Source organism: Mesoplodon mirus (assembly GCF_964341445.2).
Source record: "Mesoplodon mirus genome assembly, chromosome: 8".
NCBI lineage: Eukaryota > Metazoa > Chordata > Mammalia > Artiodactyla > Ziphiidae > Mesoplodon > Mesoplodon mirus.
Window position 1 is genome coordinate 83,195,338 of NC_138984.1, and position 21,046 is coordinate 83,216,383.

Here is a 21,046-nt window from a genome sequence, read left to right on the forward strand (position 1 = left end):
GGAAAAAAAAAGAGATATTAAACATTTTAGCAAGCCATTTCTAACAAATGTATAAGAATACTTAAAAGCAAATTCAATTAGGATATTTAATTATTATCTGGATCTGCTATGATATAACTTTTAAATTTAACATTCCAAAAAGAAAATTATTTTTCTCCAGCCAAATCATACATATTCCTAAGCTAATGTAACTTTAGAGCTATAAAAATAAGTTACTTTTGCATATGTGATATTCTCTAATTTCTTAAAAATGGTACGTCCTCAAATTATCCAAAAGTTTCTCATTTCTAGTTCTGCCCTCAACTGGACTATATTTGGGTAAGCACAAACACCAAATCACATGAAAATAATTACAAAGCCAAGTGGCAAGGGACAAATGACAGTATAAAATGTAATATTTGAGACTGAAATGCTCAAAATAGTACTACACTCAGTGAAGTAGGCTTATACTTTAACGCTATACCCTTGGTACAAAAGATTCTACAAGAAATAGCCAAATGCAATTTGTTACCACATATGACAAGGGATGTGTTGGGATATGAATAATTAATTTACTAATTAGAAAGTTCTTTAGTTCAAAAAGAATGGAAAGTACTTTCGCTGACACCACAGAGAAAACACATACATTATAGCTTCCAGCTTTTTAAGCTGATGTCCTCAAACTGGTATAAATTTTGTTCTATAATAAACAAGATTTGCAAAAGTATTAACACAACTACAGAGATTAGGTTAAAATGCACCAGAAGAAATTTTTTTCTTCATTTTTAAAAATCTCAATTAAAAGGGAAAAAAAGCCTTCTGACTAGAGGAACTGCTTAGAGGTCCCCAAATGCTATAATTTAATTTTAAAAGGAAGAGAGAAGTCTGTGTTAGATAATAGGAGATAACTATTCTCTCAAATGACCATTAGGCAAAGTCAATATCTAGAGCTTTATTCTCCAAAATAACCTACAAATCATAGCTAATTCATTCCTCTAAAGAAATGGAAGGAACGTATGGAAGGATTGAGGGGGGAAAGGTAAAGGGTCAGGGGGAGAGAAAGGGGAGTACAGAGGGAACTGCAGATCAAGAGAAAAGCAAAATAATTAATAAAATAGGGACTTCCCTAGTGGCGCAGTGGTTAAGAATCCGCCTGCCAATGCAGGTGACACAGGTTCGGGCCCTGGTCTGGGAAGATCCCATATGTCGCAGAGCAAGTAAGCCCATGTGCCACAACTACTAAGCCTGCACTCTAGAGCCTGTGAGCTACAACTACTGAGCCCATGTGCCACAACTACTGAAGCCCACATGCCTAGAGCCTGTGCTCCACAACAAGAAAAGCCACTGCAATCAGAAACCCGTGCCGGGTGGCGGGGGGAGAAAGAAAGAAAGTTATTTAAAAATAAATATATAAATAAAATAGCACTATAGCAGAAAGCAGAATGAGAGCAGGGCTTCGTTCTGAGCAATATAAACACGATTTACTTACAAATACTGTCGGTGAGAGCAAAATATCTTTCTTTATAAGATGATACAGGAAGAGAAGGGCAAATGCTAGCTAGAGTTTTTCTATTTCAAGACTGAGAAATTTTTTTCATTATGTACATAGGAGAAACAGATGGCACTCTGTGTACCCAAATCTACGAATTTATGGTGAATTTTTATCGTTACACCACAATACTGGAGTGACTTGACACTATCCCGAATTATAAAGCATAATTTGCTAGTAATTAGTGTTTCTATTTAAATGATTTTAAAAGGGGATTTCACTAAAAGAATTAATTTTTAAATACACAGAATCATAGAACTTTTGGTGGTGAAAATAAATTTTTGCCTTCGAGTATACTTCTTTATTGAACAAATGAGGAGACTGTGGACCAGAAGTGAAAGTGATTCATCCCAAGCCGAGGACCCAAGTGGAGAATGCAGGCCCTCTGACCCAGGAAGCAATCTTCCCTCTACCACAAATTTCAGCATTCATCACTGGTGCATAGTTGTTTTTTGAAACGGTTTTGCTCACATTTGTCACTCATCACAAACTAAAATATTTTAATGATCATTACATATTATTGCATAATATAATCACTTAACTAGACATTTTACCCCCTCCCCCGCTTTTTTCTCAGAAATAAGCACTTTGTTCAACCCCAGGGCCATGATTTTTCCTACACCTAAAGCACTCCTGCCCCTAAGAATTAAACTGTAAGATTTGATGGCACTGGTGTATATTAAAGAATGAGAAAATGGTACTGAGTTTTCTGTGACTCAGTACCAAGGACAGACTAAAAATATGAGAATTCTAGTCTAGAGAAAAAAAATTGAGAAGGATATGATTAAAATCTAAAAATCATAAAGTCAAGTAAGATGATGACCCAAAATGTTCAACAATCCCTGGGTAGAACTAAAGGAGAGTGTGCCCTGAAGGCTGAAAAAAGTGGGATTTAGGATAAATAAAAGGAAGGACTGTGTCACATTTATGGAATTCATTGTCACCGGGTAGTAGAGACTGAAAAAGATAGATGACTTCAGAAAAGTCCTCTATCCATGGAATAAATTCTCCACCCACGTAATAAATTTTAACAGAAGCCAAGTGTGCCCTCGAGTAGCATCTCTAACCTTTGAGGTTGACCACAAACCAGAGAACCAAGGTCTTTCAAGAAACCTCAAGGCGATCTTCAACAACAATATACTAGTCTGCATGACGGTGGGTCAGACCCACTTAGCAAGCCTTAAGTTCCTACTGGAAAGCAAGAACTTCCTCAATGGAGTACACATTAGAGAATCTATCAATCTGCTAACCCATTTCTAGACAAATAGGGGGGAAATGTGCAGAAAGATATTCCTAGCTCAAACATCTCACCAACCCAATACCAAAATGAAGAGACTCACTGGCCAGTCCCTGGGCTCCACAACAAAAAAGACCCCTCTTTGTTTTCCCACCATCTAGCTCAGTGCCTACCATCTAGCAAGGTTTTAATAACTATGGAGTGAACAAATTCTGCTCTAAAACTATATCTCCCAGAGGGTGTAAAGCTAATTATAATTAGTCATTTTTAACACTGTGGGATTAGCAAAATATGGGGTTAACAACAAACATGGGATTCACAACTCTCAGAAATTATCAAAGTATCTAGGTTGGGATGGTTAAGAATATAGAACAGACCAGTAAAACCCCTTGGCTCCCGGAAAATTAACCACCAAGATCATCAAACCTAGTAAGATTAGGATGTATAGGCCAAAGTTAAAAACACGTATGAAAATTCAAAAGAATGCATAGAAAAATAATTAGGTTACATTGAGTAGGTTAAACGCTACTCATGTGATGCCAAGGAAAACATTTACTCTAGGGTGTTCTAATCTAACTGTTAAAATGAAATGAAGTTTTAGTGAGTGTATACCTTTGTCCTCTCATGTATATACCCAAAACTCATCTTTTTTATGGGCCTAAGCACAATGGAGAAACTCAAGTGTTTACCAAATAGATTAGTATCTCTGAGGATATTACAGTACTTATTTCAACAGCATAAATTTTATTTAAATTACCAATTGTTTAGCACCAGTGATCTCACTGAACATTTCTTTTCCTCCCTTCATTCTCAGAGAAGATGACACTGCGATTATGACTTTGCTTCAGAAATCATGATACTTCAACTAAAAAATAAATTTAAAAAAAGGAAAAGAGGGCTTCCCTGGTGGCGCAGTGGTTGAGAGTCCGCCTGCCGATGCAGGGGACACAGGTCCATGCCCCGGTCCGGGAAGATCCCACATGCCGCGGAGCGGCTGGGCCCGTGAGCTATGGCCGCTGAGCCTGCGTGTCCGGAGCCTGTGCTCCGCAGTGGGAGAGGCCACAACAGTGAGAGGCCCGCGTACCGCAAAAAAATAAAAATAAAAATAAAGGAAAAGAAATCATGACCACTCGAATCTTCTTCAGCCAAACCTCGAACAAACTCTATGACCATGGAAAAATCGGACAGCCTCCATCACATAAAGAAGCAGAGTCCAGGGCCAGTTGTCCCAAACTGTTCTCTGCCATCATACCCAACCTCCATGGGTAAATCCCACCTTACTATGGGAGTCAGGGCAGGGGGGTAGGGACAGGGCAGAGAGTAGGGGTGGGAGGTGAGAGTTTCAACAGGGGAGGCAGCTGTTCCTGTAGCCAGCAAATAGTTGATAACTGTGACTTCTATAACATAACACTCCCACAAGATAAGGATTCCAGCGGCCATTGTTTCTTATAAGGACAATGGTTTCCAGTCAACACAGGGCACAGTTTGTGAAATGATGCAAAGCACTGACCTGTATATAATACACACACACACAGAATTAAAGGATTATTAGGATACCGGATGTCCAAACACTGCCAAAATGTGAACCCACAGAGATAATAAAAGCGCGAGCAGCAGCAGGATTAGAAGTTGAAAAGAATTACAGCAACTTCGCGCCACACAATCATGTGCCGATAGCTGGGCTACAAAAGCCTGACAACTTTAGGCAGGCTAGACTGTAAATTCCATTTCTGCTTGTTTGCAAAGGACTTGGGAGTTTTGTGTCCTAAAGAACCAGAGCCATTCTCCCCATCCCTAGAAATAGCAAGACATAAAAAGGTCAAAAGTTCAAAATTAAGGAAAGATCAGAGCAACAAATCAATACATCTTTTAAAATGAAAAACAGATAATTATGCACATACACTATACCCCATTAACACAACATGGGCATTGCTGGGACGGGGGTGCAGGGGGGAAGAATGAAGGAAAGAAATTAACTGCTAATAAGCAAACTTGTAAATCTTAAGACCTCAGATTAATGGAGCCAAGCACAAAGCCATAAAAGCACCAGTCCTCACACTGACGGCTCTGCCTAAATTACGAGTAACTCCAAATGACACTGCTATGGTTCCTGGTGCCGGGGTAATAGAGAAAATGGCCCGGAATGACAGTCTCCCTCATGCCTCCACTAGGACCCTTACACAGCTATCATCACTGGCAGCCGACTGCTGATAAGAAGTCAGCAAGGGGGAAACATGGAAGCTTTAGGCAACTGACGGCTTGGTAGGAACCAGAGACCACAGCATCAGCCCAGCAGGCTGCTTTCAGAGATGTCAGATACAAGTACTTACACAAGCCTTACACATATTCTGTATAAATATTCTGCTGGTGGTAAAAAGATGGCTGTGAGACCTCCAACAGAACACCACGATCAAACACAGCTGTCATGGGCAAAGTTGTCATGGGCAAGAGTGCTATTTCCAAATAGGGCGTAAGTATAAATGTATACTCCAAGGTTTTTTAAAAATTAATGTGTACTTTGTATAGCCACAGAACTTGAGGACTCCTAATGGGATCTTAGAGATCTTGGGATTCAGCTCTTTTTAAAGCGTGCAGAGCTGTTAGGTAGCTTGACTAAAACTGAAAAACAAGTTAGTGGCAAAAGCAGGACACAGCTCTCTCCACAGTTTGTTTAAAGCTTTTTCCACTCCGGAAAGTGATCTTGAAAACTGGTCCCATGACAAAGGCACAATATTATTGGTCACCGTGATAACAAGCAACAGAAGTATGCAGTAATAATTTCAGTAAGAGCAAAGCACAGCTGAAATTTTGAAGAGAGTAAAAGCCTTAAATGTATGCAAAAAAAAAAAAAAAAGAGTTGTCTTCTTTGGGGGGGGGGGGGGAAATTAACATTAAGTTGTGGAAGCCCTTCCTTTAATCTGAGTTTTAGCCGGCAATCTGTTGCTTCAATCCCAGTGAAAACTATGCCTTGTGTAATCTAATTTGAAATGTAAGACCAAATAGATCTGGAAAAGTATAGCTTTATCCTTGTACTTAATTTATACTATAGTGTACTGTAATTATGCCTGAAGTAAAAGCTATATTCTGAGTAAAGACAAAAAGCTCTTGTTAATGACATTCCATTCCCCCAATGTAGGCTATAACAAAAGGCTTCTTCATTTGGAGCCAACTGTCATTACACTTTGTAGCGTGTATGGAGCTATTGGACTAATATTTGTCCTGGGATTAGTGTTGGGATAACCAATCAGTTAACTCCTCCACTGCAGTATTCTATTATCCTCAAATAAATGACCACAAGGAAAAAAAGAAAATTGGCAGGCAGATCGACAACTATATTTATGAGATTAAACTCTCAAACCCTTCACAGTTTGCTGGGCAACTAATAACCATTTGCCAAGCTCTTCATTTAATAATGAGTCAGCTAAGCCAAAAGCAAATGTTCCTTCAACCAACCAATGGTACTACAGTCATATCCATACCGAAAAGCTCCAGTTATTTATGTAACGTACTTTATTTAGAAGAAGTACAAGTTACCCTGTACAAAAAATAAACTCCTGTCATTAGCCAATAAGAATGCAAGCTATCCTGCAGTATTTTGAATAACTGAAATTTATAGGAGATTTTTTAATTTATGAAAGCCAAAATGACCAGCTAATTGTTTAGGGAGTAACTCCTATTTGCATCAGGATTCAAGACTGAGGACCAGAAGCTCACCATCTAACTCTGCACTCAGTATCACATTACCTTAGGTCATCTGAGTCTCTGCACTCAGTATCACATGACCTTAGGTCACCTGAGTCTGTTCCCTCACTTCATAAAAAAGAGTGTCAACACTGAGACCCTCCCCACCTGGGGATTATGAGGACTGAGCAAAATTCTGTTTGTCAAAGCAAAGTAAGCTGTATATTACACAACACAATCATAAGGAGAAAAAAGCCATGTGGGCTGCTTTCCAAGAAATAAGTGTGTCCAAACAGGAGAAAACACCAAGTTGCCTCTGCTCTCTGCTCCCTTGCTTCTCCGGCCCATCTCCATGTATCCATGAGTCAAGAAAAGCAACGAGCAGTATCCCCTTCGCTTTTACTTACTAATAGTTCATCCATGCTGGTCTGGCATTTTTCCAAGTTGATCCGCTTTATTGCGACACGTTCTTGCCTGGGTTTACATAGAGCAGCCTGCACCACAGCTGTAGCGCCACTGCCTGAAACGAAATAAAAACAACATCAGCTATCAAGTGGCACACTGTCTGGTTACTATCTGTGACCCCCTTCACAAATCAGTATCTAGCTTTTCAAGTTTCTACTCAAAGTATTCAAAACATGATCATTTGACATCTTTTTAAAGAGCTTCTTAAGTCCCAAAATAATTCTGTGAAGGAGAAAAAAGGAAAAACTGCACTTTTCTGGAGAATACAAAGACAGTATCTGCACTTCAGAGGCTTAACAATCCAGGAAGGTGACCCACATCAAAAGAGCCCATTGCGGGCTTCCCTGGTGGCGCAGTGGTTGGGGGTCCGCCTGCCGATGCAGGGGACACGGGTTCGTGCCCCGGTCCGGGGGGATCCCACGTGCCGCAGAGTGGCTGGGCACGTGAGCCATGGCCGATGGGCCTGTGCGTCCGGAGCCTGTGCTCCGCAATGGGAGAGGCCACAACAGTGAGAGGCCCGTGTACCGCCAAAAAAAAAAAAAAAAAAAAAAAAAAAGAGCCCAGTGCAATACAGGGTGTTCACTGCTGCCCAGAACAAAGGCTGAGAAAGTGATGGGTCTCATGTCACAAGAATAAGAGAGGGCTTCCCTGGTGGAGCAGTGGTTAAGAATCTGCCTGCCAATGCAGGGGACACAGGTTCAAGCCCTGGTCCGGGAAGATCCCACATGCCACGGAGCAGCTAAGCCCGTGCGCCACAACCACTGAGCCTGCGCTCTGGAACCCTCAAGCCACAACTACTGAAGCCCGTGCGCCACAACCACTGAGCCTGCGCTCTGGAACCCTCAAGCCACAACTACTGAAGGCCGCGCACCTAGAGCCCGTGCTCCGCAACAGAAGCCACTGCAATAAGAAGCCCGCTCACCACAACTAGAGCAAGCCCGAGCACAGCAACAAAGAACCAATGCTGCCCCAAATAATTAATTAATTAATTAATTTAAAAAAAAATAAAAGAATAAGAGACATAAGCATCTAAGCACACCCCTGTGTGGATGCCATTACCATCGTCTGATGCTGATGCCTTCCCATTTCAGTGCCTTTACAATATCTCAAGCTCTTCTCCCACTTCAGCCCAAACCAAACCACTCCAGCCTGAGCTACTTCAGGGCTTCCATGAGATGCTGTGACAACTTATCTACTCTGAGCACTCTGTGAGCTTATTACTTCCAAGTCTGCTCTACAATTAGAAGAACAGGAATCAACCTGAGTATTCTCATACTGAAAGCAGGGCTTTTCAAGGATGCCAAGCAAAATGATGCAAATGTGTAATTACAAAAGCTCTCAGCATTCATATGCATTTCCCATTTCTAAGGTTTCATGATCATTAGCTAATGCACTCAAATTCCTAAGAGACAGAGTCATGTCCTCATCCATATTTTATAAGAGCAAACTGTAGACGTGTAATGATTTGTGGCACAGCACAAAGAGCTCCTAATCAGATATGTATTCCATAGGGGCAAAAAGACCTCCAGGTTAAGGCATCTCAATTCTGCAAAGAATACCAAAAATCTCATTCTTATCACATAAATCCTCTCCCTGCAAGACTGCCAAGGAGAGAAACAGCCTGTACTCGGGACTGTGCAAAAGGGGGCAGATGTGACCGTCCACTTTTCTCCTTCAAGTTTTCCTTTGGGTACTATTTCCCAAATGAGTCACCGAATATCATCCAAAGGGCAGGACGGAGGATCTTTTGTCAATAAGGAGGGGAGACCAATAATAGATTTCTTGATACATGTGAGAGAAAGGCAGGACACTTCTTGTGCAAATCAAGGCTTTCCCACCCCCAAAGAGGTGCCCAAATGGGTGTGTTGAGCACTGAAGTTCTGCCCTGTGGTCTCATCATCAGCTCTGGCCCCCTGATCTATGACCCGAGCAGGTCACCCTAATGCTCCAAAGACAGGTCTCCAAGTTCATGGCTTCCAACCCGGGAAGTCCCACCTGTGGTCACTGGGGAAGAAACTCCACAGATACTGACCACCCACTATATAGTCGGGATTTTCCTCGCATAATTCTTGTTACAAGCCTGTGCAGTTTTTGTTATTAGTCTCATTTTATATGTGAGAACACTGGGACTCGGAAAACGTGCCCACACAGCTAACAAGTACCTGAGCTGGGATCTGAGTCAGGTCTGCAGGACTCTAACGTCCATGCTTTTTTCCTACCTCCCACAAGTCAGAAGCGCACTTCTCCCTTCCTTCCTTCTTTTGCCCTTCCTAGGAAAACATTTTCTGCCCTATATGGCTGAAGAAAAGAGAAACAACCTAGAGAGCCTCACACTCTCTAGAGCTCGGTGCAAGGAGCAAACGCCACTGTCAGAGGTTGTTTAAAAGGGGCTGCCTGTCCCTAACCTCACTGCTTCTCCATCAGCTGTTACTCCAAGTCCCACTGGATCAACCTCACTGGCCCTGCAGATCGCAGCATGTTGGGCTCAATCCAGAATGCTCCAGATACCAGGGCCAAACACTACAAAGAGCCCTGCTGATAGCAGAGTGTATTTTCCAGTCAAGGTCTCCAGAACAAGAGACCATCACCGAAGGGAGCCACAGAGAAAGTGATAAGTAGCGAGTTAGCGCTGGGCCTGGTACCCAGCAGAGAAATCAACAAACGTCTTTAACAAGCTGCTGATGGGAAGCTCAGCCCTACCTGTTGTAAATCACCCCCCAATCCCACCCTGCCATCCTCCATCCACATCCCAGAACATTCTCACATTGGGAAAACTGCAAAACAGGAAAGAAGAAGACGAATTCCCAGAAACGGTAAAATAAGTGTACATAATATGGGACTACCACTCCGAGTCAGTTGAGCCCTTGACTATAAAAGCCTTCTGGCTTCCACAGACAAACGCAAGAATATGGACACAAAGAAGAATTCTAAAAAGGGGAAGGGATGTTGAGTTGGCTTTTGCACAGCAAAGGAAACCACTGACAAAATGAAAAGACAGGGACTTCCCTGGTGGCGCAGTGGTTAAAAATTCGCCTCCCAATGCAGGGGACGCAGCTTCGATCCCTGGTCAGAGAACTACATCACACATGCATGCCACAACTAAGAGTTCACATGCTGCAACTAAGACGCGGCACAACCAAAAATAAATCAATCAATTAATTAAAAAATTAAAAATGGCAGAAGGGGAGAGGCAGCAGGTGCAAAGGAGGGCCTCTGAGTGTGGAGTTCCGGAGTTTGGAGCCGTATGGCTGACACAGTCTTGGTGCTCCAGCCGGGTGTCAGGCCTGAGACTTTGAAGTAGGAGAGCCGAGTTCGGGACACTGGTCCACCAGAGACCTCCCAGACCCACATAATATCAAACAGCAAAAGCTCTCCCAGAGATCTAAATCTCAACGCTAAGACTCAACTCCACTCAACGACCAGCAAGCTACAGCGCTGGACACCCTATGCCAAACAACTAGCAAGACAGGAACACAAATCCACCCATTAGCAGAGAGGCTGCCTAAAATCATAATAAGGTCACAGACACCCCAAAACACACCACTAGATGTGGTCCTGCCCACAGGGAGGACAAGATCCAGCCTCATCCACCAGAACACAGGCACCAGTCCCCTCCACCAGGAAGCCTACACAACTCACTAAACCAATCTTACCCACTGGGGGAAGACATCAAAAACAATGGGAACTACGAACTTGCAGCATGCAAAAAGGAGACCCCAAACACAGTAAGTTAAGCAAAATGAGAAGACAGAGAAACACACAGCAGATGAAGGAGCAAGGTAAAAACCCACCAGACCAAACAAATGAAGAGAAAATAGGTGGTCTACCTGGAAAAGAATTCAGAGTAATGATAGTAAAGATGATCCAAAATCTTGGAAACAGAATGGAGAAAATACAAGAAACGTTTAACAAGGACCTAGAAGAAATAAAGAGCAAACAAACAATGATGAACAACACAATAAATGAAATTTAAAATTCCCTAGAAGGAATCAATAGCAGAAAAACTAAGGCAAAGAAATGGATACGTGACCTGGAACATAAAATAGTGGAAATAACTACTGTAGAGCAGAATAAAGAAAAAACAATGAAAAGAATTGAGGGCAGTATCAGAGACCTCTAGGACAACATTACACATACCAACATTCGAATTATAGGGGTCCCAAAAGAAGAAGAGAGAAAGAAAGGGACTGAGAAAATATTTGAAGAGATTACAGTTGAAAACTTCCCTAATATGGGAAAGGAAATAGTCAATCAAGTCCAGGAAGCAGAGAGAGTCCCATACAGGATAAATCCAAGGAAAAATATGTGCCAAGACACATATTAATAAAACTATCAAAAATTAAATACAAAGAAAAATATTAAAAGCAGTAAGGAAAAAAACAACAAATAACATACAAGGGAATCCCAATGAGGTTAACAGCTGATCTTTCAGCAGACACTCTGCAAGCCAGAAGGGAGTGGCAGGACATATTTAAAGTGATGAAAGAGAAAAACCTACAACCAAGAATACTCCACCCAGCAAGGATCTCATTCTGATTCAACGGAGAGGTTAAAAGCTTTACAGACAATCAAAAGCTAAGAGAATTCAGCACCCCCAAACCAGCTTTACAACAAATGCTAAAGGAACTTCTCTAGGCAGGAAACACAAGAGAAGCAAAAGACTTACAATAACAAACCCAAAACAATTAAGAAAATTTTAATAGGAACACACATATGGAAAACTACCTTAAATGTAAATGGACTAAATGCTCCAACCAAAAGACACAGACTGGCTGAATGCATACAAAAACAAGACCCATATATATGCTGCCTACAAGAGACCCACTTCAGACCTAGGGACACACAGAGACTGAAAAGTGAGAGGATGGAAACAGATATTCCATGCAAATGGAAATCAAAAGAAAGCTGGAGTAGCAATACTCATATCAGATAAAACAGACTTTAAAATAAAGAATGTTACAAGAGACAAAGAAGGACACCACATAATGATCAAGGGATCAATCCAAGAAGAAGATATGACAATTGTAAATATTTATGCACCCAACAGAGGAGCACCTCAATACGCAAGGCAAATGCTAACAGCCACAAAAGGGGAAATCGACAGTAACACAACCACAGTAGGGGACTTTAACACCCCACTTTCACCAATAGACAGATCATCCAAAAGGAAAACAAATAAGGAAACACAAGCTTTAAATGGTACATTAAACAGGATGGGGCTTCCCTGGTGGCGCAGTGGTTGAGAGTCCGCCTGCCGATGCAGGGGACACGGGTTCGTGCCCCGGTCCGGGAAGATCCCACATGCCACGGAGCGGCTAGGCCCATGAGCCTTGGCCGCTGAACCTGCGTGTCCGGAGCCTGTGCTCCGGAACGGGAGAGGCCACAACAGTGAGAGGCCCGCGTACCACAAAAAAAAAAAAAAACAAAAACAAAAACAAGATGGACTTAATTGGTATTTATAGGACATTCCACCCAAAAACAACAGAATACACTTTCTTCTTAAGTGTTCATTCTCCAAGACAGATCATCTCTTGGGTCATTTCAAGAAAGCTGAAATCGTGTCAAGTGTCTTTTCCGACCACAGTGCTAGTAGACTAGATATAAATTACAGGAAAAGAACTGTAAAAAATACAAACACATGGAGGCTAAACAATACATTACTAAATAACCAAGAGATCACTGAAGAAATCAAAGAGGAAATCAAAAAATACCTAGAAACAAATGACGATGAAAACACGATGACCCAAAACCTATGGGATGCTGCAAAAGCAGTTCTAAGAGGGAAGTTTACAGCAATACAATCCTACCTCAAGAAACAAGAAACACCTCAAATAAACAACCTAACCTTACACCTAAAGCAATTAGAGAAAGAAGAACCAAAAAAACCCAAAGTTGTCAGAAGGAAAGAAATCATAAAGATCAGATCAGAAATAAATGAAATGAAGGAAACAATAGCTAAGACCAATAGAACTACAGGTTGGTTCTCTGAGAAGATAAACAAAATTGATAAACCACTAGCCAAGACTTCATCATGAAAAAAAGGGAGGAGACTCAAAGCAATAGAACTGGAAATGAAAAAGGAGAAGTAACAACTGACACTGCAGAAATACAATGGATCATGAGAGATTACCACAAGCAACTCTATGCCAATAAAATGGACAAACTGGAAGAAATGGACACATTCTTAGAAAACCACAACCTCCCAAGACTGAACCAGGAAGAAATAGAATGTGTAAACAGACCAATCACAAGCACTGAAATTGAAACTGTGATTTAAAATCTTCCAACAAACAAAAGCCCAGGACCAGATGGCTTCACAGGTGAATTCTATCAACCATTTAGAGAAGAGCTAACACCTATCCTTCTCAAACTCTTCCAAAATATAGCAGAGGGAGGAATACTCCCAAACTCATTCTACGAGGCCACCATCACCCTGATACCAAAACCAGACAAAGATGTCACAAAAAAAAGAAAACTACACAACAATATCACTGAAGAACATAGATAGAAAAATCCTCAACAAAATACTAGCAAACAGAATCCAGCAGCACATTAAAAGGATCATACACCATGCTCAAGTGGGATTTATCCCAGGAATGCAAGGATTCTTCAATATACGCAAATCAATGTGACAAACCATATTAACAAATTGAAGGAGAAAAACCATATGATCGCATCTCAATAGATGCAGCAAAAGCTTTCTACAAAATTCAACAACCATTTATGATAAAAAACCCTCCAGGAAGTAGGCATAGAGGGAACTTACCTCAACATAATAAAGTCCATATATGACAAATCCACAGCCAACATCATTCTCAATGGTGAAAAACTGAAACCATTTCCACTAAGATCAGGAACAAGACAAGGTTGCCCACTCTCACCACTCTTATTCAACATAGTTTCAGAAGTTTTAACCACAGCACTCAGAGAAGAAAAAGAAATAAAAGGAATCCAAATCGGAAAAGAAGAAAACTGTCACTGTTTGCAGATGACATGACACTATACATAGGGAATCCTCAAGAGGCTACCAGAAAACTACTAGAGCTAATCAATGAATTTGGTAAAATAGCAGGATACAAAATTAATGCACAGAAATCTCTTGCAGTCCTAGACACTAATGATGAAAAATCTGAAAGAGAAATTAAGGAAACACTCCCATTTACCACTGCAACAAAAATAAAAAAATATCTAGGAATAAACCTACCTAAGGAGACAAAAGACCTGTATGCAGAAAACTATAAGACACTGATGAAAGAAATTAAAGATGATACAAACAGATGGAGAGATATACCATGTTCTTGCATTGGAAGACTCAACATTGTGAAAATGACTATACTACCCAAAGCAATCTACAGATTCAGTGCAATCCCTATCAAACTACCAATGGCATTTTTCACAGAACTAAAACAAAAAATTTCAAAATTTGTATGGAAACACAAAAGACCTTGAATAGCGAAAGCAATCTTGAGAAAGAAAAATGGAGCTGGAGGAGTCAGGCTCCCTGACTTCAGACTATAGACAAAGCTACAGTCATCAAGACAGTATGGTACTGGCACAAAAACAGAAATATAGATCAATGGAACAGGGTAGAAAGCCCAGAGATAAACCCACACACATATGGTCACCTTATCTTTGATAAAGGAGGCAAGAATATACAATGGAGAAAAGACAGCCTCTTCAGTAAGTAGTACTGGGAAAACTGGAAAGGTACATGTAAAAGAATGAAATTACAACACTCCCTAACAGCATAAACAAAAATAAACTCAAAATGCATTAAAGACCTAAATGTAAGGTCAGACACTATCAAACTCTTAGAGGAAAACATAGGCAGAACACTCTGTGACATACATCACAGCAAGAGAGTTTTTGACCCACCTCCTACAGAAATGGAAATAAAAACAAAAATAAACACATGGGACCTAATGAAACTTCAAAGCTTTTGCAAAGCAAGGAAACCATAAACAAGACAAAAAGACAAACCTCAGAATGGGAGACAATATTTGCAAATGAAGCAACTGACAAAGGATTAATCTCCAAATTATACAGGCAGCTCATACAGCTCAATATCCAAAAAACAAACAACCCAATCCAAACATGGGCAGAAAACCTAAATAGACGTTTCCCCAAAGAAGATACACAGATGGGCAACAAACACATGAAAGGATGCTCAACATCACTAACCATTAATGAAATGCAAATCAAAACTACAATGAGGTATCACCTCACACCAGTCAGAATGGCCATCATCAAAAAATCTACAAACAATAAATGCTGGAGAGGGTGTGGAGAAAAGGGAACCCTCTTGCACTGCTGTTTGGAAAGTAAATTGATACAGCCACTATGGAGAACAGTATGGAGGCTCCTTAAGAAACTAAAAATAGAACTACCATATGACCCAGCAATCCCACTACCGGGCATATACCCTGAGAAAACCATAATTCGAAAAGAGTCTTGTACCAAAATGTTCACTGCAGCACTATTTACAACAGCCAGGACATGGAAGCAACCTAAGTGTCCATCATCGGATGAATGGATAGAGAAGATGTGGCACATATATACAATGGAATATTACTCCGTCATAAAAAGAAATGAAATTGAGTTATTTGTAGTGAGGTGGATGGACCTAGAGACTGTCATACAGAGTGAAGTAAGTCAGAAAGAGAGAAACAAATACCGTATGCTAACACACATATATGGAATCTAAAAAAAAATAAAAGGTTTTGAAGAACCTAGGGGCAGGACAGGAATAAAGACACAGACATAGAGAATGGACTTGAGGACATGGGGAGGGGGACGGGTAAGCTGGGACGAAGTGAGAGAGTGGCAATGAACATACATACACTACCAAATGTAAAATAGATAGCTAGTGGGAAGCAGCTACACAGCACAGGGAGATCAGCTAGATGTTTTTTATCCACCTAGAGGGGTGGGATAGGGAGGGTGGGAGGGAGACGCCAGAGGGAGGAGATATGGGGATATATGTTTATGTATAGCTATTCACTTTGTTATACAGCAGAAACTAACCCACCATTGTAAAACAATTATACTCCAATAAAGATGTTAAAAAAAAAAGAAAGAAAAGACAACCTACTGAATGGGAGAAAATATTTACAAATAATACGTCCGATAAGGGATTAATATCCAAAACATGTAAAGAATTCATACAACTCAACATCAAAAAAGAAACTGATTAAAAAATGTGCAGAAAAACTGAATAGTCATTTTTCCAAAGAGGACATGCAGGTGGCCAACAGGCACATGAAAAGATGCACAACATTTCTAATCATCAAGGAAATGCAAATCGAAACCAAAATGAGATAACACCTCAAACCTGTCAGAATGGTTATCATCAAAAAGAGCACAGGGCTTCCCTGGTGGCGCAGTGGTTGAGAGTCCGCCTGCCGATGCAGGGGACACAGGTTCGTGCCCCGGTCCGGGAAGATCCCACATGCCGCGGAGCGGGTGGGCCCGTGAGCCATGGCCGCTGAGCCTGCGCGTCCGGAGCCTGTGCTCCGCAACGGGAGAGGCCACAGCGGTGAGAGGCCCGCGTACCGCAAAAAAAAAAAAAAAAAAAAAAAAAAAGGAGCACAAATAACATATGTTGGTGAGGATGTGGAGAAAAGAGAACCCATGTACACTGTTGGTGGGAATGTAAATTGGTGTAGCCAATGTGGAAAACAATATGCAGGTTTCTCAAAAAACTAAAAATAGAACAACCATATGACCCAGTAATTCCACTCCTGGTTATATATCCAAAAAAACAAACACACTAATATGAAAAGATGCAGGCACGCCAATGTTCACAGCAGCATTATTTGCAACTGCCGAGATATGGAAGCAACCTAAGTGTCCATCAACAGATGAATGGATAAAGAGGATATGATACATACATACACACACACACAGGAATATTAGTCATAAAAAAGAATGAAATTTTGCCATCTGCAGCTAGCAACGTGGATGGACTTGGAGGACCTTATGCTAAGTGAAATAAATCAGAGAAAGATGAATACTGTATGATATCACTTACATGTGGAATCTAAAAAATACAACAACTAGTAAATATATCACAAAAGAAGCAGACTCAGAGATAGAGAGAACAAGCTAGTGGTTACCAGTGGGGAGGGGAGGAGGGGCAATAAAGGGGTGGAGGAGTGAGAGATACAATCTATTGGGTATAAGATAGGCTCAAGGATGTACTGTACAACATGGGGAATATAGCCAATATTTTGTAGCAGCTGTAAATAGAAAGTAACCTTTAAAAATTGTAAAAAACTTTTTTTAATTTAAAAAATAATAAATAATATTAAAAAAATTTTTTTTAATTTAAAAGGGGGAGGGAGTGTTGGGGAAAGTCTTTTATTAGAGCCATACAACTAGAGGATTGTTATTGCTTTATAACTACAGCTGACTAAAGAACAACTGGCAGCTTCTCATCTCTAGAAAGAATAAATATGAAAGCTTTATGACCTGAGGTGACTGTCACAGCATGAATGGATTTAACCACTCATTGGACAATGTGAAACAGTCTACTTCGAATCCAAAGATTTCCTTCAACTGTAAGAGAGATCAAGAACAACTTTAGAGGTGCAGGGAGCCTTAAAGACCATCAGGTCTAGCCCCTCACTATGTGGCTGAGGACAGGAAGGGAAGGGAGGCAAGCTCTCATCAGAAGCCAGATCAGCCAGCACCTTGATATGGACTTCCCAGCCTCCAAAACAGTGAGAAATAAATTTCGGTTGTTGAAGGCACCCATTCTTAAGGTATTTTATTATGGCGGCCCAAGCTGACTAATACAAAAAGCTTTCCTTGTCTGTTCTGAAGTCACTCTCCCATGATCACCTATGCTAAATTATGCCATATAAGTTAGAAGTTCTCAAAAACATCCTAATTAATTCCAACAGCAATAAGAGACAAGATTCAACTGAAGGGCCTCTGGAAGGCCTCTGTAATTCTCAGGTCTTAGGTTAGTAAGACCCTTGAGAAGAAGGTTAGACAGGGATTCTATCCAACCCTGATACTGATTCCCTCTGAGACACTGGCCCTATTTCTACCTATACCTCCGTTCCTTAATGGGCATAATAAAATCTACCTGCAAGGCTTAGTAACAATGAGTTTCACATCCCTGGAAAACATCGACTCAATAAATGTTAGGCTCTCTCGCTGGGACTCATTTCTCCATCTGTAACATGAAGGAGGTGGACTATATCTGTAGTTTGTACTGGGGAAGAGAGAGAGGGCAAAGTAGCTCCAGGTCAGGACTAAGTTTCATTCTGCTCACCAGGAAGATTCAGTTGGTTTAAAAGAGGGGGAAGAGGTGGGCTAAACTGGAAAACCAGAAGACTAAATGATTTCTAAGGTCTGATACAGCATGATGAGTTTAAGAGTCAAAGATATAAGAGAGTAACCCAGAGAATTCAGGAACAGCTATGAATTAATATCCTACAGCTACATTTCTCACTGAAAATGTACTTTGATATCTAGTCAAACAAAATGATTTTAAGAAGTCTTTGTTCATCCAGATTGCATGAGTTCATATCCTAGCCCTGCTACATACTAACTGCTTGTCCTTGGACAACTTTCTTAACATCTCCACGCCTCAGTTTCTTCCCTTGTAAGATGTCAGTAATAGCACCGAGTTCACAGGGCAGCTGTGAAGATCAAATGAGTTAATACATGGAAAGCCCTTGGAACCGTGCCTAGCACACAGGACGTACTAATTAAATCTCAGCTAGAATTACTCCTCAGGGAAATCCCTCCAGGTCAGCTGGTGTCCTGTCAATTTGTCATGTTAACACCATATAGTATTTCACGATGTTGATGTACCACAATTTATTCAGCCCTTCTTTTATTGATGAGTACTTTTTTTATGTCCAGTTCCCCCCCCCATTACAAACAGTGTAACAATAAACATCTGGAACTCTTAAAATATGTATTAGTCGACAAGAACTTTCATGTTAAAGTTAGGACATGGTCGACTGTTCAGTAACTCCTTCCCATAAATGTCAGGATTTAAAAAGCAAAAAGGTAAACAGGAAAGGTATTACATTAGCCTGTGACAGGAATGGTGGCCAGGGGAAGCAAATTCTGTCATCATATGCTACTTAAATGAAGAGCACCAAGCCGAAACTTTAACAAGAGTTTGCCCATCTCTTAGCACCTGAAAAAGCTCCTTAGTTACGCATAGTTGTCCTTTTTTAGTGAATAGAGTCCAGAGCTGTATCAGGGTTTCTTTTTAGAGGTGCTGGCTGCTGGTATGCAGTAAACAAAACAGATGACTTTGGTCCAGCTGGTGATTTCTTCCAATTCTCTCTTTACCCAACTTGCTCGAGGTGCCCTATTCACGTCATGTGTCCAACCTCATAGCTCATGAGGCCAATCAGGTCCCATGAGGACCACAAGCTGGCCAGGGTGTGAATGGACACACACGTGAGCTCCACGGGGGCACAGCTGCCACTCTGCCTCAGTCCACTGGCGCCATGTGACATCACTGACCTAACGGGGCAAGATTCTGATTCTCGCAGAAAAGCTGAAAATCCAGAATTTTGTGTGAGAGCTCCTAAATTAAGGTTAGCAATTTATGTTTTAAAACATAAAAATATGGTAAGCCACATAAAAGCTCGCCACATGGGCTTCCCTGGTGGCGCAGTGGTTAAGAATCCACCTGCCAATGCAGGGGACATGGGTTCGAGCCCTGGTCCGGGAAGATCCCACATGCCGTGGAGCAACTAAGCCCGTGCGCCACAACTACTGAGCCTGTGCTCTAGAGCCCGCGAGCCACAACTACTGAAGCCCGTGCGCCACAACTACTGAAGCCTGTGTGCCTACAGCCCATGCTCTGCAACAAGAGAATCCACTGCAATGAGAAGCCCGTGTACCACAACAAAGATCCAATGCAGCCAAAAATAAATAAATAAAACAAATAAATTTTTAAAAAAAAAAAAAAAAAAAAAAAAGCTCGCCACAGGCCGTATTTGCCTCCCTGGGTAACTGCTAGTTGGCTTCAAATGTGTACCCTTCCTTACCTGAGGGTACAAATTTAAAATTATCTATTCGATTACACATACGAAGCTGTCATTCTTCTAAATCAAAAATGGTCACATTTCCTATGGTTCAACATAATATGAAAATATACTCAGGACATGGGCCCACACTGATTTATAGCAGGTCACCGCACGGCCATCCACCGCATCCTGCTACTTCATACAAAAAGAAAGCCATCAGAGCTATTCGGTCATTTGGTGCATCCTATGTGGAAGGAACACGGGCACAGTAAACTCTCAAGTCAAACACAAAGAACAGAAACAGTGAGACAGGTGTTATGTGCAATTTTCTGGACAGATTCTTTTACAAAACAGATGCTACTGTTGGCCTGTCAGGATACACCAGGCCGGGCACAGCAAGGCCACATTTCTCACGGCAGCTACAAACAGGTGACCCTCCTAAGCAGCCTGGTTTGTGTAACAGCCAAGCTGGTTGAGTTATGTCCTTCTGCCTCGGTCAAAAGAACCAGTGACCAGAGCCTCCTTCTGGGGTTGTTGGAGCAGATTTAGAGCTTACTATAAAAAAATCATAAAGACCAGGGTGAGGTAGAGAAATGGCCACTCAGTGAATGAACTTGTATTTCACCACTGACCTGGATAAACTACCTTCCCTGGGAAAGCCTGGCTTGTTAAAACCTTTAGAGGTCACAGACCTCACCAAAGAAAAGCAAGGCTTGTGTGTAACTCAGCAAGAGCCATCTGATAATACCACAGAAAAACAAAAAGTCACCCGGGGCTCTGATTGTAAGGGAGATAGAGGGAAACTGGTGTGTGGAATCAAACTGGAATGAATGTCATATGCTCACCTTGGACCTCAAGCTACACCTAAAGCAACAATTAAATATGTTTAAATTTTTTTAAACACAGCTCTATACTACCCTTACTAAACTCAGAAAGTGGACTGGGATTATCTAACACAAAGAAAATTATTATTAAGGGATACAGGTAAAGTCTAGGTACCTGGTTAAAGAGGAGTAGTATGTATGGGATAAGAAGCTGTTAAGTATCAGACTCTTCACTTCCATCTAATTCAATGTGATTGATACTGTGATTTACTCCTAGACATTTTTGGTTTCCTTAATGATACACAGT

General features: G+C 41.1%; 1 protein-coding gene across 1 annotated transcript in view; it reads right to left on the bottom strand.

Annotated features, from left to right (window-relative positions):
- The window catches only part of STK39 (serine/threonine kinase 39), a 324,305-nt gene that overhangs the window by 247,722 nt on the left and 55,537 nt on the right, over positions 1-21,046 (bottom strand). The window contains exon 2 of the mRNA XM_082631371.1: positions 6,854-6,966. Within this exon, the coding sequence (XP_082487497.1) occupies positions 6,854-6,966 (113 nt within the window). The remainder of the gene's footprint in view (positions 1-6,853; positions 6,967-21,046) is intronic.